This window comes from Tachysurus fulvidraco, chromosome 10 (assembly GCF_022655615.1).
Source record: "Tachysurus fulvidraco isolate hzauxx_2018 chromosome 10, HZAU_PFXX_2.0, whole genome shotgun sequence".
Taxonomy (NCBI): domain Eukaryota; kingdom Metazoa; phylum Chordata; class Actinopteri; order Siluriformes; family Bagridae; genus Tachysurus; species Tachysurus fulvidraco.
The window spans coordinates 6,233,233-6,249,310 of NC_062527.1; the positions used below are offsets into that span (position 1 = coordinate 6,233,233).

General features: G+C 42.5%; 1 protein-coding gene across 2 annotated transcripts in view; it reads right to left on the reverse strand.

The window, feature by feature from the left end:
* The window catches only part of peak1 (pseudopodium-enriched atypical kinase 1), a 63,074-nt gene that overhangs the window by 6,485 nt on the left and 40,511 nt on the right, over positions 1 to 16,078 (reverse strand). For both annotated transcript variants that reach the window (XM_027163826.2, XM_027163825.2), the window contains 2 exons: positions 3,067 to 6,577; positions 145 to 377 (listed from right to left, as the gene is read on the reverse strand). In XM_027163826.2, the coding sequence (XP_027019627.2) occupies positions 145 to 377; positions 3,067 to 6,437 (3,604 nt within the window). In that variant the 5' untranslated portion in view covers positions 6,438 to 6,577. The remainder of the gene's footprint in view (positions 1 to 144; positions 378 to 3,066; positions 6,578 to 16,078) is intronic.

The window sequence follows — 16,078 nt, forward strand, 5'->3', positions numbered from 1 at the left end:
ATCTGCTGTTAACTCAAGTTAAACTCTATCTTTATCCCCTTTATGTGCCAGAAGTGTGTGTGTGTGTGTGTGTGTGTGTGTGTGTGTGTGTGTGTGTGAGAGAGAGAGAGAGAGAGAGAGAGAGAGAGAGAGATTGTAACATACCTAGGTTGGTGTAGGTGGCACTGCAATAGCTAGAAGCAGGGGAGTGTGAGTGAGAGTGTGTTTGTGTACCCTCGTCCTCCTCAGGCTCCCCTAGACTGACAGTGGGTGAGAGGGGACGAGTCATGGGGCGTGTAGATAGGTTGGCTTGCTCCCTCATGGTCAGCAGATCCACCTTGGCTGGTAACGAGGTGATGGCAGGCGTGTCCATCTCTGGGCCCTGAACTGGCATCTGGCTGTATAAGACAGAGCAATCATCAGCATCGATCTGCAGCCATCTGTCGATTAACTGTATGTCCTACTAAAGAATGCAATCAGATGTTAAAATGCATCACTTTACTGCAGAGTATTCAACAGATGATCAAGGTGTTGGCTAATGTTCCATAACAGTGGCTGGATGATTATGCCTGATAGCTGAAACACTGTGATGCATTAGACAATAGAAGTTTGTAAACGTGCACGGAAGGAGTCGCAATTGTCAGAGGTAAAGCTTTACGTTACACATGTTGAATTTCTTTCTATTTTTTTTTTTTTTTTTTAAAAGACAGGTGAATTGCAATAGAAATATTCCACAACATTATTCATAACCTTTAATGGATAAAAAGTATGATGTAAGGTGAATTTTGCTTTAATGCTATTGAAAAACATCCATTTTCAATCGATTAATTTTTCTTTTCATGGTTTTATTTTTTTAAATCTTAAATGAACATTTTAACATTTTATAAAGCAAGGACTTTCTATTCCATATTCATCAAATCAGAGCTTACCTGCTATTCTGTACAGCAAACCCTAATAAACCCTAATGACCCTGACCACTTGAAATACTGATTATTGAATTGAGGTCAGAGCTAAATTCATTAAATAGCATTTCTATCATACATCATTCATCTTGTATTGAATAATTCAGTATGCAGTGTGATGTTTGTGCTGTTCAAACTTCCTAACATTCAAAATTGCTATTTGTTTTATTCAATCCTGAAAAAAAATGACAAAACATCCTGGAACATCAAGCCCAAACCACAAGTTCTTTAAAAAGATAAATAAAATATAAGCCATTACTTACCATAAAATCAACCCACACAAAATCTAAATGGCAAATTAAAAAGTATAACCTGGATTGATTAAATCTCATGCGCCATTACAACACTAAGTGAACGAGAAAGCACTATTAAAACATTTTAACACTGACATCATGTTCTCATAACTCTGGAAGCTAGATTTAGTGTTTAAACTTGTTCTAGTCTCCTGAACCAATGACTGCATTGCATTTTCCATATCTAACGAGGCATGTACATGTCAGAAACTGAGTGCGCAACACACACACGCGCACACACACACAAACCAACACCCGAGCCAGAGCTTACCTACTGTTCTTGCTCACACAGCTGCCCATATCTGAAAACTCCCTCACCTTCAGGCCAGGAGAAAAAAAAAAGCTCTCAGCTAGTATTTTATTATGTAACCTTCCTTTTTTCCTCCGTTTTCTTCCTGTGCTCTCTCTCTCTCCCTCTCTCTCTCTCTCTCTCTCTCTGGTATTTTACCTGTGAGCTATACTCTGCATGCCTCTTGACACACCCTCTAAGAGTTGCTTACAGAGGAAAGAATGATTAACACTTCCTTTACCTGGAAGATATGCTCTTATGACAAACCTTGCCACTGACTATGGATTGGCAAAAAATAAAAAATAAATCAGATAAATTGTATAATTTCAATATATTTCAAGTTACCGTTTTATCTAGTTACGTTCACTGAGGAAAAAGTTAGAAAGAAAAAAAATTCTCATGTGACAAACACCTCAATAAAGCCTCGGGGCTAAGATTAATGCCTAGTTCATGCTTGACTCCAAGACACAGCAGTGACACAAACTTCACTGATCACGGTCCACTGCGTACATTGTTCCAAATCTGGAAAATGTAAAACAAAATCCACTAGATGATGGGTCAAGAGCTGGCACACCCAATAGTGCCATATATTCAATTTAGTCTTCATGATGTTTCAGGCTTGGCCATAGATAAAACCTTTAATAAGATATTGAGCCAAACATTCTTCCAACAATCAACACCAACACAAAGCAATGAAATGTAATATTTTAAAACAGTTCTGAAATAACATTTAATGTGACAGTGACAAAGCATTCTAAGTGCTCATGGACTGCACTATAATATTTACTATGTGGTTGCTGTATTGTTTAGTGTCGTCCCCCCCCCCCCCCCCCTTAATGATGTTTCATGATCTCATGCAAGCTTTTCATGAAACAAACAAAACAGAATGTGATCATGAAATTGTGTCCCATAACAAACTACGACCATGCATTTAAAAAACAATTACTAAAGTACAAGATGGTAAGAGTTTATTTGAAAAACAGTAACTGTAATTTGCACCTCGTATAATGTTAGCCCTTGAAACAGACCTATCAGTCTAATCAAGGCTAGTACTTGAGCTTTTGTTTGGACTTTAGTGTTAAACTGCCAATAAACCATAAAGAATTCAACTAAAATGCATGAGTGACATTAATTGAAGGTAATCTTATGAGTGTGGAATTAGGCTTTGTGAGATTTACCACAGTACAATAGCGCGGAACAACAGAACATGTCTAAACAAACAATATTACACACAAACCACACTCTATTACGTGACTCGGGAAATTAAAAACACCTTTACCCTGCTTACAACACAAAGCTAACCACAGAAGTTGAATCAGAGCCAGGAAGTCAAGTTCAGAAGGCTACCCTTTAATGTGTCATTTGTTACGTATTAGCTGTATGTCAGAGATAATGCCATGCACACAATAAGTGCAAGCTTGCGTGATTGCTACTGCTGCATTGTTTTATTATGTTAGTGTTCATCACTTCTCATGATAACGGTCACTGTGGTAAAGTAACAAAAGAGAAGAGGGAAAGAAGGGGAGATAAAGAAAACACTTACCTCATTACTTTGCTGATCAAGAGGCTGGCTCTGCTCTTAGGTGGACCTGACTGGTTGAATGACACACCACCAGCACCTGCATTACACTCCTCCACCCTGAGCTCTGCCTCACCATCGCCTCCTGACCCACTGTCAGGCTTATAGGTGAAGATAATGGTGGGTTTTTGGTTGGGATCGTCTGTTTTTGACTCTGAAAACCAGTGCTGCCTCTGAAGAGGAGGAGGAGGTAACATGGTGATAACTGTCCCATCCAAACCCACCAGCTTTCCTTTCTCTTTCTCTCGCTCCACTTTCTCTTTTTGTTCATCCTCATCTTTCCGCCGGCGAAAGAAGCTCTTGAAAGAGATCCAACGTTTGGGCCTGTTACCGTCAGATGAGCGTCTACCTTCTGCTCCAGGGCTGACCTCCCCATCACTGGGTCTGGAGCCCATGGGTCTGGACCAATTGCTGAAGTGTCTCTGAAGAATGTTGCTAGCATGATATGGGGAAGATGTGGATCTAGGTGGGGGGAAAGGGGCACTGGGTTCAGATTTTGGACTTGTGGGACCCTCAGCTGCTGAGGCACTCTGAGACTTAGGTAAAAGCTTGGATGGAGTGTCCTTGTGAGATTTGGACTGACTACTATCTGTTGGGCAGTGGAGTGATTTGGGTCTGCTGAGAGTACCCTTAGTGGCATCAGGGGGAAGAGAGTAGAGCTCCTCGGCACTATATGTCTTACTGTGAGTGGAGGGTGAATCTGGAGGAGACTGGGGTGGCTGGATAGAGGCTACTATCTGAGACAGCACCATGCTGGCCTTCTCCCTGTGCCCTGACCCTGTGCTAGTGGAGGTCTGGCACTCACTGCTGCATGCTACAGGTGAATCGTCACTGGGGTTAAAGCTACTGGCGAGTTTAACAGTGCTGCTTTGTGTCAGACTGCTAGAGGCAGTGCTAGAAGTGGGGACAGTGTTTGTCCGAGGGCTGGAAACAGTAACTGAAATGTTGCCTGCTGTATTGCACTCAGGGATATTTTTGGTTTTGTCATTGTGAGGTACAGTTCTTGTAATATCTCTTTCTTCCTTAGCATCAGCTGAGACAAATTTTCTGGTTGGCTTGTGTTCTGTGGGTGAGGAGTGAGCAGTTTCAGAGTTTCCGATTTCCTCATATGTGTGGCTGGGTACTCGACCACCTGTTCCTGGCTTGGGCTGTGGCAGGTCCCCACTTACCCCCAGAAAGCTCTTATACACAGCCAGATTATCATATGCACTTGGGTTAATCACAATAGGCACTTTCACTGCATTTTTTGAACTGCGTGCGTATGTTGGTTCATCTCTGATGATGATTGGGAAAGGAGGCATACCTGCATTATTGTAGCTGTTAAATTTGATCTCTGACAAATTAGGTGACTTCACGGGTATGGTACGTGAGGAGGAGATACCAGCAACAGGGGAGGTGGGAGCTGATTTGTGGTTGGCATGTCTGGGAGTGACTGATGACCCAGCTGGTGTCCCAGTAAGCAACTCTACTTTAGGAAGCTTTTGCCGAGGGCTAGTGCTTGATGTCCACACCTCTTGGTAACGACTGCTCACAGGCTTTTTACAAGAAGGGCTGGACTTAGTAACATTGGCTAAGGCAGTACTTAGAGAGACTGGTACTGATGGAGAAACTGAAGTGAATGGAGATACTGGAGTGGTTGGAGATATGGCTGCAGACTTAGGAGACAGTGGCGTTTTGGGCGATATAGGTGATTTTGCGGAGAGGGAAGAAGCAGACAGGGGGATATTTTTTGAAGCTCCTGGGTAGGGTGGGGGACTCAATGCTGTGGTTGAGCCTTTGGGCTTGGCAGTGCTCCCAGTAGTTCGGTCCTCAGTGCTGGCCATGGAAGCTGACACATCCACCACAGTGTAAGGCTTACAGATAGGAGTCTTCTCCAAACTCACTACTCTGTATGGTTTAGGCTGCTCCTCAGTTGGACTAAAGCTTATTGTGATTGGCTGGCCAGGGAGTGCCTGCGGAAGAGGTCCACCCTCTCTCTGATTAATGTCTTGATCCTGTAATCGGATGGCCAGAACAGCTTTGTGTGTCTCAGAGGCTTTGGGTGAGCTCAGTGCTCTGCCTGCTGTGTCTTCTTGTCCTGCAGAGTCTCTGTTCAGTGGAATAGGGTGCAAACCATTAGACGGGTTACAGGGGACACTACTGCCACTGCTGGAGGTGCAGGAGTCCTCAGGGAGAGAAGATGAGGACTCTGGTGAGGTGATGGACTCAGAGATAGACAAGAACCCACTGCCTTGAGGGTCAGAGTCATACGGAAGCAGGCTGCGTGCTCCACTGGAGTCCATGGAAGGATAGCCATTTAAAATGTCATCATAACTGTCATAGTCAACAGCACAGATCCGTTGCAGTGAGCGGTTCCTCAGTGGTACAGTATTCCACTTCTTACCAGCTGCAAATCGAACTGGAGACAGTGTTGCAGCACGGAAATTAGCAAAGCGGGGCTGACCCCTCATTCGGATCTCCATAGCCAAAAGCTCTTCATCACTCTCGTCCCAGCTCTCGTGTTCACCATCATCACTTTCACTTTCCTCTTCATATTCCTCATCTTCCTCTCCATCACTGGAAAATTCTGGGTAGCAGAAGCGTCCCCCCTCTGAACTGATAATCTCTGCACTATCACTCAAGGAAACATGTTTGTTTGCACTGCTGCTACGACCCAATGCCAGACAGCTGGATGCAGGCAAGCCTCTCTCCAACGAGCGCCTGTAGGAGCAGCTGATGCGGCCCAAGAAGTCGTCCCTGCTGGAGCTCAGATCTGAGCCCAAACCTGCAATTTCCTTCAGCACATCCGTTAGGCCATTGTTATTGTTACTGCTTGGTGGACAGAGAGAAGTAAAGCCGTCCATCTCTCCCCTTTCATCATTTCTCTCATTGTTGTTTGGTTCTGGGGGTCTCTTAGGATTTAAACCATTGTGATTCCAAACATTAAAAGCTGAAGCCTTTCCAGGCTCTACACTCTCTACCAGATTCTGAGGATTTCCTTCTAGATCGAGCCCCAATCCAGAGCACGGAAGCATCATGGTGGGCTTTACTGCAATTGTGGGCTTTTTTGCTACAGGTGGGCGGAACTGACCTGAACGGGAAGAACTGCTGCTTCTCTGAGGGTTGCTTGCAAGATTAGAGTTGACGATAGCCCTGCCTTCTGTGGGTGAGAGGCTTGGGTGGTTAATGTTACTTGTGCCTCCTGTGGTGGTGTGACTGTGTTGGTTAAGGACTTGTTCAGGGGGAAACCTGTGTGTAACCCCCTCGGGTAGGCGGTGCAGACTCTTTGGTTTGAAGCAGTTCTTGCACTCGCCAGGCTTCCACACGTGTTCGGTGAAGGTGTTGCAAGCAGACATGTCTGCAGTGCTGACAGCAGCAGACTCAGTGGACAGGAAAGCGCTCCATTACAGACACAGCTGGTACTCCACTGCTGCTCACAGAGCCTACAGGCCAGGGGCAAGGAAACTACTTCTACTTCTCAAACTGACGAATCCACCTGAAAAAGTAACAAGGGTAAGATATGGTTTGTTACTGAAATAACTTGAACAATTTTATACTTATGTTATATTTTACAATATTACTTAATTGTGTATTTAATGCACAAACCACTGCAATGTAAAGATGTGCATTAACTGTGAGAGTCCAGCAGGGGGTGCAGTGTGCTTAATGCTTGGATTCAAAATAACCATATTTTACTGGAACCCCAGTAAAAACAATTTTCTGGCATGAACTGCAGAACGATATACCTGTGTGTGTGTTCGGTTTCTTTAACAAAACTACAAATACATTTAGATCGTGAATATGATGAAAGTAACATGATCTTAAACTGTCAATTTAACAAAGTTGTATATTCTTGTACGAATATGTAGGATATAAGAAGGGCTATGCATTCCTAAGAAGGTGGATACATGTTGTACACATTGTCTCACACACACAGTGTGAGAGAGAGAGAGAGAGAGAGAGAGAGAGAGAGAGAGAGAGAGAGAGAAACGCTCAAGCATTTTTCCGCTCTATATTTAGCACTCAGTTAAGTCCGGTTGCGTGTAGTTTTCTGCCAATGCTCAACATGCTGAAACTCCCACACAACCCAGACCGGGGTCTAGTGAACCGCCTTCTGAGAAACTGAATGCAAAAAGCATGCAGAAAAAAGAAATACTTGACAGCAACAGAGCATAATTTGACCATATTAACCCAGTCTATGTTTAGGGTTGGTATCATATCATATCATATCATGTTTACTTATAGGCTTATGCTAGATGGCTGCCATCACATGCTTTTGTTTTCAACATTTTGAACATTTTTCATTTTAGTACAAAATGGTTAATATTGGAATTTATCAGTTGAACCCATTAGACAATTTGTATGAAGGATGACGTGAATTGCTCTCATTTCTAATACAACTCCTTGTCCACAATGCTAACGGCTATGGTTGGTAGAATGTAAAATTGCAAAAAAAAAAACAACATTTTACTAGAAATATATCTTTTAGCAGATAAAGTTTTATTCCTTCTAATGCACAAAAGGTGACAGATGAGTATGTACATGCTACTCATGTAGCAGGCTAGTTGTGCACAAGTACACCATTAACCCTCCCTCGATATTCCGGGGCCTCACGGAAGTGGGGAAAGGTAATGCGGCTCTAATTCAGCATTAGTGCTCGGCTCTTCATCAGTGAACATTTGAAGACTTTGGCAGGAAGGAAATAGTGCCAAATCTGTAATGAACTCAGAAATGACACTGACCTATTAGTTAATCAGGAGCTCTTGGTTGCACAATTCCACTTGACTACAAACAGTTGTAGAAATGATTTATATTTACACTATTTACAGTCCAGTGTCACCCAAATAAGGATGGTTCTGAGTCTGGTTCACCTCAAGGTTTCTTCCTCATTTCATCCCAGGCTTGCTCATTAGGGATAGATATCAAAGAATTAAAATGTAATTATTTTCATGTAAAAACTTAAAGTATTTTCATTCTATGTTTCTGAAAAGCTGTTTGAGACAATGTCCATTGAAAAAAAGTGCAAAAAATAAATTTAATTGTTTTTATGGCCTAATGCTTGACTATGGTCAGTGGCCTGTTGCTAGCTTTCAGGGTTTTTATACCTGCTTGTTAGCTAGCTAGAAAATGGATTAAATGATTTAAAAGAAAAAAGAATTAGTTGAATAGTACAAATCTTAGCTAGACGACAAGGCTACTTCATGCTACATCAAATTGGAAGAGTTTTCTACATAGTGACAGTCTGAAAAAGAAAAACAGAATAAAATATTAATGGCATCTATTATCTAGCTTCCAATGAGTACTCAAAGGAGGCTTCGTTATATTTTATTTTTAATAAAGATACTAAAAAAAAACAGACAGAGATTATTATTATTATTATTATTATTATTAAAAAAGACATCTATCTACAATAAAAAAAAAAAAATATATTCCTTTAATTAATTAGTGAATGTGTCCCATCTGGGGCATAACTGAACATCCATTTCCAAATTTTAGTTTTGCTTTATTTTACCCACTTGACATAGGTACAACACAGGGCTGAGATGAATACCGGCTCTGAATAAGCTCCTATTGGATGACATTAAAGACACAGGACATACTAATCTTTAACACCTTATTGTAACTAAAACTTGTCTTTTGTTTTAGAAGAATTAGAAGAGCTAAACTGTAGACAAAGAGAATCACCTGCAATGTGCTTAAAAGTCATGGCTACAAATTGTCCTACCGAGAAATCCATCAAAGCCAGAGACAACAAATGCACCTTTTTCCTGTTGCAGGTTATTAGTTCAACAGATTTAATAAACATGCTTATTCCTATTTGAGTTTTCATGGCTTGTAAAATAAATCGCCGGAATAAAAAAAAGAGAATGATTGAGAAGCGGTTGGCTCCTGCTGCGGCCCAACTGCATTCACATTTACAGCATTTGGCCCTTATCCAGAGCGACCTGCATCTTCTTTTATACAAGTGAGCGGTTGAGGTTTGACACAACCTTCCAAACTGTAGTCCATTGTCCTATCCATTGAGCTAAAAAATTACACAAACATACACATAAATAAATTAATGTGGAAATGTTAAAGTAACCAGATTTGGTTCTGAATACGTCACTATGGCAACTCAAAGTACAGATTCATCAGGAACATCTTTGTGTGTGTTTGTGCATGTGGCTTGGGTCGGCACACACACATACACACACACGCGCGCACACACACACACATACGCACACACACCGAACTAATAATAATAATAATGAGAGAAGCTTTTAGTGAGTCTTCTGAACAGTTGTGACCAGATGTTCGCCAAGATGTATGGATGTAGGAAGGTGCTTGAACTCTTGCAGTATTAACACCAAAAATTCTGTTTAGCATTTTTTTTTACTTATAAAAGCAGATCACTGCTCTACAGATTCTTTACATGCACTTTATTTTGTCATTCATTAGTCAAATACCACATAGTGTTCAGTATCTGGTTTTCCTGAAGCAATTGCAGTTCCCTTTAACACCAGTTCGGAATAAATCATCATACTGACTGGGCGTGTGAGGCATTTTAATAAAGGGGAATGAATGATAGCATGATACTACAAGAAGGTGAGTCAAATTACCATGAAATCCACAGCAATGCTGTTAAATATTCAACAAAACATGTTTAACCATCTGCACCAAAAGTGCCAATAATTCTAGGGCTAACTGTACATGTGCAAGGAGTCTGGACTGGATACAAGAAATACTCTAGAACAAAAGGAAGTCCTGCACATTATTCAGGCCATCGAATGGCAGGATGTCTTGTCTCCTCTCTCCTCTGGTACGCCGCATGACTCACCACTGATACAGCATGACTCATACAGTTCTCTGCTGTTCTGTTTGCACTAAGCTTTTCATTTGTTTGGCCTTTTTTTCTGGTCTATCTCTGCCAGATGTGAATTTCCTGCTTTGATGGCATATACTGATGAGTGTTTGGTTTGCAAACAGGCAACCAGAGGAGCACAAGACCTTTAGAGAGTGAGAGTGCGAGAGAGAGAATGAGAGAGAGAGAGAGATAGCGAGAGAGAGAGAGAGAGAGAGAGAGAGAGAGAGAGAGAGATATAGCTAGACAGCAATAGACAAATGCCATCCAGCCTTCTTTAGAATTTAGGCTTGGACTTCACAAGACCTCTGAAGGTGTGCTGTGGTATCATGCACCAAGACATTAGCAGCAGATGCTTTAAGTCCTATAAGTTGTGAGGTGGAGTCTCCTTGGATCGGAATTGTTTGTCCAGCACATCGCATAGATGCTCCATCAGACAAACATCTATGGAATTTGGAGTTCGAGTCAACACCGTAATCTCATTGTTCAGGAACGGCTTGAGGAACATGCCGATGTCTGTGGTGTGACAGGGACATGGTTGCCATGAAGGTGTGTACTTGCCTGCTTCCCGTAGGGCATGTCTTCCCCAGGTAGACACACATTTTGCCATCAAGCTCCAGTTTCTGGTCAAATAATAATCTCAAAGTCTGCTAACAAGCCTTAGAAAAGAATCTCCAAAAAGCAACTTTAGTCTTTTGCCAGTTTGGACTGATTTCCATTCAGCCTTGCAATGATCCTCTGTAGCTGTCCAAGAAGCATGCAGGTGATTCGGGGTTCAGACTAAATGCTATGCGCCCTAGTCCGCTTCCGAATGACGGCTGAGTGATTGTTACCTTCACATGCTGTCCGTGTACAAGTTGATCACCCATGACTTCCACTGCAACGCCTTCTCTCCTCTCCTGAAGTATCTAATGCCAAATTGTGTACTACGGTAAACAATCACCTTACGTTAGATCACTTACAAAGGCTAGGCAGTCTAAAATTGTTTAGCTATTCTTATAATCTATTACACACGGTCACATTTTTACAAAAGGAACAGTAACCGTGTTCCTCGCTCTACACATACTATAGCATTAGTGCTGTTTGGAGCATTGAGTCATCCCCCCTGACTCAACCGTCCCCGAGTTTTGTTCTTAAAATACAAGTAGACATGGCTATGAAATAAAATCTCACAGCTATTCAAATGTCTCATCATCCAATCACGTCACTAATACCACTCTTTCAACAAATCACTCACTCGCTTGCTCTGTAATCAGATCTGCTCTCAGCTCCGGGATTATAATGTCATGTTTTATAAAGTCTTATACATTTCCCTTTGGCCCCCGACCCTTCAGTCTTTTACGTCATACAGTGGCGTTTTTTTTTATTCCTTCTCTTGTCACTGTTCGTGTGGTTCTCCATGCTTGTTTGAGCCAGATAATGGCTGCTCGCACTGGGACACGAACAATCTAGCAAATTAGTTTGGGAATGTGGAAAACACGATAGCTGGCGATTTTCAGCCAGGGCCCTGAAAAGATTCGGAAACAAAAACAACTCTGAGTCGTCAGGATGGTTTGGGATGCTTAATAGAATTAAGTGCTTAGAATTAAGTGCCTAGCTCTTTAGTAGTGTATAATAGTACTGAAGAAATGTCTCTAAACCATGAAAGAAGTAAACTGTGCACTTTATTCATACATTAATGCAAGATGTATTATGTTCCAGGGTGGGGGACCCGATTCCAGCCTCTACCCGGTGTGAACGGAGTTTGGGTGTTCATTCCGTACTACAGGGGTTTCCTCCCTAGTCCAAAGACGTCTTCTAGGCAGTTTCTCCGTGTCGAGGCAGGGAAAGACTCCAGGTAAGGTTTCTACAGAAATGCTTCAGAAAAATGCCTCATGGTTGGATGTTTTCACCAGACACCCAGCACAGCACCATACATCGATGTAGTGCAGATGGTAACATTTTTGTGATATGTATAAAAGTGAACTGTTAAGTTCATTCATTATTAAGTTCCTGATCCATCATCACCACTATCACTAATTTGTTTGCCTGAAATACACAAGTCAAACCGGAAGGAAGCTACTAAAGAAAACCTGGTTTTAGAAATTTATCCTGCTTGAGACCACGACCCTGTTTGTCTCCTGTTCAAAACCCAAGCAGCTCATTCACTGGTTAAAACTGGCACTTTTTTTATGAGATGTTTATGTGCATGAATCCTGGATAGAGAGACAACCTGAAATCTTCTTGCCTTCACCACACCATGTATTTCCCTCCCATAACTCTGTACTATATGGTCAAAAAAAAGTGCTAACCAGAAACTTTCGTGCTTGTCTGGAACTGAAGTTATTATCTGTTCGATGATGTGTTATGGAAATGATCACATGGTCCTCTCTAAAGCATCTATTACTTCCATCCAAATTACTGAACACCGGCTACATACTCATACCACACACACACACACACACACACACACACACACACACACACACACACACACACACACACACACACACACACACACACACACACACACACACGAAAAAAGCATTAACAATGAACAGAAGATGTAAATAAAGTGTCTAAGTAACACATTCTTCTTCTTACACCCTGAACCACCCACACAGTAGCTAATTCTCATCAGTATCCTCACATTAGAATGCAATGCACAGAGGCTTATATAAAGTCATTAATGAACATCATAGCCTAGAGAGGTGGAGGGAAAAGAGAGAGAGGAAAAAAAAGAGAGAAATTATCACAAAGAGTGAAGGAGAAAAAAAAGAAAGAAAGAAAAAAAAAAAAGATGTCATGGCGGCCCACAGCGTTTCACAGCAGAAGTCTAGAGAATTCCCTGGCCGTTAATGAATCTTTTACACTCTGTGTGTGTGTGTGTGTGTGTGTGTCATCCTGTTGAAGCCAAATGGCCTTTTCTATTCCTGCTCCAACCGCCACAGCAGCCGAAACACTGCAGATTAGTAGAGAGGAGGAAGAAGAAACCGATACCCCAAAAGGCCAGTGTCGTGTGCAATGACTCAGAAGCGCAGACTGCACAAACCCAAACTGCATTCCAGCTGCATGACTGATGGAGGTCACATGGATGCCAGAGTGGCAAAGGCCAAGGCACTGAAAAGCCTGGTGGGAAACTGGATATGAAACGGACTGGGGACACAGAACATCTGAGGGTGGGGGCTGAGAACTATTGTTGTGTACTCTGACTTAAACTATACTTTCTCTCTCACACTTAAAAAGAGAGAGAGAGAGAGAGAGAGAGAGAGAGGGCTAAAGGATCAGACGTACACTCACACCTCTCACACACACAGCAGCTTTGAGTTCAGGCTACTGTTAAAACCATTTACAGTCTCAAACATTCCATTGCTGTTGTTACTGCACAAGCACTGGGCTTAAAGTTCGGATGGAGGCAGAAGAAAGAGGTTCTTTACCTTCGTAAGTGCTAAATTGTAACGATGTCAGGTTTTTTTTCCTACTCGGGACATTCGCCAAAAAGTCCAAAGTGGAAAAAAAAAAAACCCTATAAAAAAGGGTGTATTATTTACTGCGTTGGAGTGTGTACAGCTGCTTTAACCTCACACCTCACACACAATTCAGGAGTCATATGGAACGAATCAGAATGACAGTCAGACTCAGCACAGAGTTCAGCAAGTGACGTCAAATCAACCTGGCTGCCCAGAGAGTCAACTGAAAACAAAGCTGCATTCATTTTTAAATGCGTCGTAGTCTATACGATTTACATCCCATCAATCGACACACCAACACTCTTGCAACACTCACACCAACTGCTTCACCGTTCTGAGGGGGAAACACCACAGCACACTATTCATCAGGGCGAGCTAGCTTAGTTTGTTGACAAACAAGGAAGAATCCAGGTCTCTCTCTCTTTTTTTCCGTCAGTTTGTAGCTTGAGCATGCGGCAGTAGAAAATGATGTCATTCCAAACTGCCTGAGGTAAGCGAGCTGCAGCATATTTACCTAGTTAAAAATAAACGATGCTATTACACAACCTGAAGTAGGTGCAAACTTTTCTGTCAGGCAAATGAAAGAAATGAGAATTTACTCCAATTCCTCAGGTGAAAGGGGGAAAATGAAATGTGACGATATGATTAAACCGAAGCCTAAAATGGTCCCCGAGTCGTCTGCATTTGCAGAACTTTCGGAGGCTTCTGAAAGGGACAGAAGGGCAACAGGAAATTCCACACGCTACAGCAAGGCCAAGTGTCTGAGCGAAAACAGGCGCAGTATTATTTTTGTTATTAAATGTTGCTAAAAACTGGGACGAGCATTCTGGGAGTTTTTAATTCCTCGGGTTTGAGAGGCAGAAAGGTCACGCGGCCTAATCTACACTGCTGTGTGTCAGGAGCAAAGCTAGGAGCCGGATAACACTGAAGAGTCGTCATCTGGCTATGAGAGAGGGGGATGGAGAGGGAGAAAGAGAAAGAAAGAGAGAGAGAGAGAGAGAGAGAGAGAGAGAGAGAGAGAGAGAGAAAAACGACCGCATGGATCGTGTTTACTCCATCAGTACAAACAAAGTAATGCTCATAAAAACTTTAGAGTAAAAAGACATGTGTGTGTGTGTGTGTGTGTGTGTGTGTGTGTGTGTGTGTGTTCAATGGAAAACATATCATCAAGAAGTTCTTTAGTCAGGAATGTCTCGCATGTTACTACAGAATCATGACACGTGGGCCATGCTGTTAAACGCCAACATCTGCTGAACAGAAAACATGCACGCATGATGATACGCGGCCACTCCGGGCTGCTAAGAGCAGGGTGTTTAATGTTCCTTTGAGACGTCCTGTAGGAACGGTGTGGAGGAACTGTTTTACTTCCACTGTTTAAAAACAACAACAGAATACACTCTGAGAATAAAGTACTAACATTTTATCGGGAAAAAGAAAAGTTCTGTTTTTCTCCTGCTCCAGAACATGCCACAACACACTCACATGCTTACTGAATCCTGAGAGCGTTCGGGAATAGTGCTCAGGTTTAACGATCTCTGAAATGTTCTGATTAACAACCTCAGTCTCCTCATTCCTGACCGAGAAAATGGCTGCGGGAGAGAGAAAGCCGCATTCTGGCTGAAGTGAGACATTAAGCAGCTGGATTTTGGGTGGAACTGTGATTGACAGGCAGAAGGCAGCAGAACGGATAAAAACGTCCTGTTCATCAACATCATCACTTCTTAAGTTGTTGGGAGTTGAAAATCTTTCTTCGGATGCGTCTTCGGACCGGATCGGTTAATGCCAACGCTCATTGCTTCGTTTGCGTCAGTGTTACGTCCATCGCAAGCAAGATTCTGGAAGAACCGGGAAGTTATAAGGCAAGATGTGTCCCAAATGACATACTATGCACTTACTCTATGTTCTCCACCTTCTAGTGTATGAATTTTAAAAGAGGAGAACCTCCTCAACAAAAAAAACTCTATCCTCAGCGCCTGGTAGCTCCGCCCCCTTTTTCACTATGTTAGCAGAGCTGTGAGTGTTGAGTACAACATATTTACAACTAAAACCTTTTTCTCCTCCTGATGAACCGACCCCCTGAGATCCTGATTTGCTTCTCTCCAGGATTCGGTACGAGATAAATAACAGGAAGTTTCCATCCAGTTTAAGAGCAATCATCAGTTCAGGGGAACGTGTATAAATTCAATAGTGAATAGTGAAGTGACATACGGCTAAGTGCGGTGACCCATGCTCAGAATTTGTTCTCTGCATTTGACCCATCCAAAGTGCACACACACAGCAGTGAACACACACACACACACACCGTGAACACACACCCGGAGCAGTGGGCAGCCATTTATGCTGCGGCACCCGGGGAGCAGTTGGGGGGTTCGGTGCCTTGCTCAAGGGCACCTCAGTCGTGGCCGGCCCGAGACTCGAACCCACAACCTTCGTGTTACGAGTCAGACTCTCTAACCATTAGGCCACGACTGCCTAGTGACTGACGCTGACTTTATTACGATTTATTCTTTTCTGAAATAAGGCGGGTAATTTCAGTCGTCTCTCTCCTTGACTTACGTTCGTGTTGATTAACCTAATCAGTGACTTTGATTAGACAGAGTGCCAGAGAAAATAAGACTAGTCTCTGACTGGAATGCTGGGAGAGAAAAGAAAGAAATAAAATGAAATAAAATCATTTTTTTTGGGGGGGGGTGGGGGGGTGGGGGGG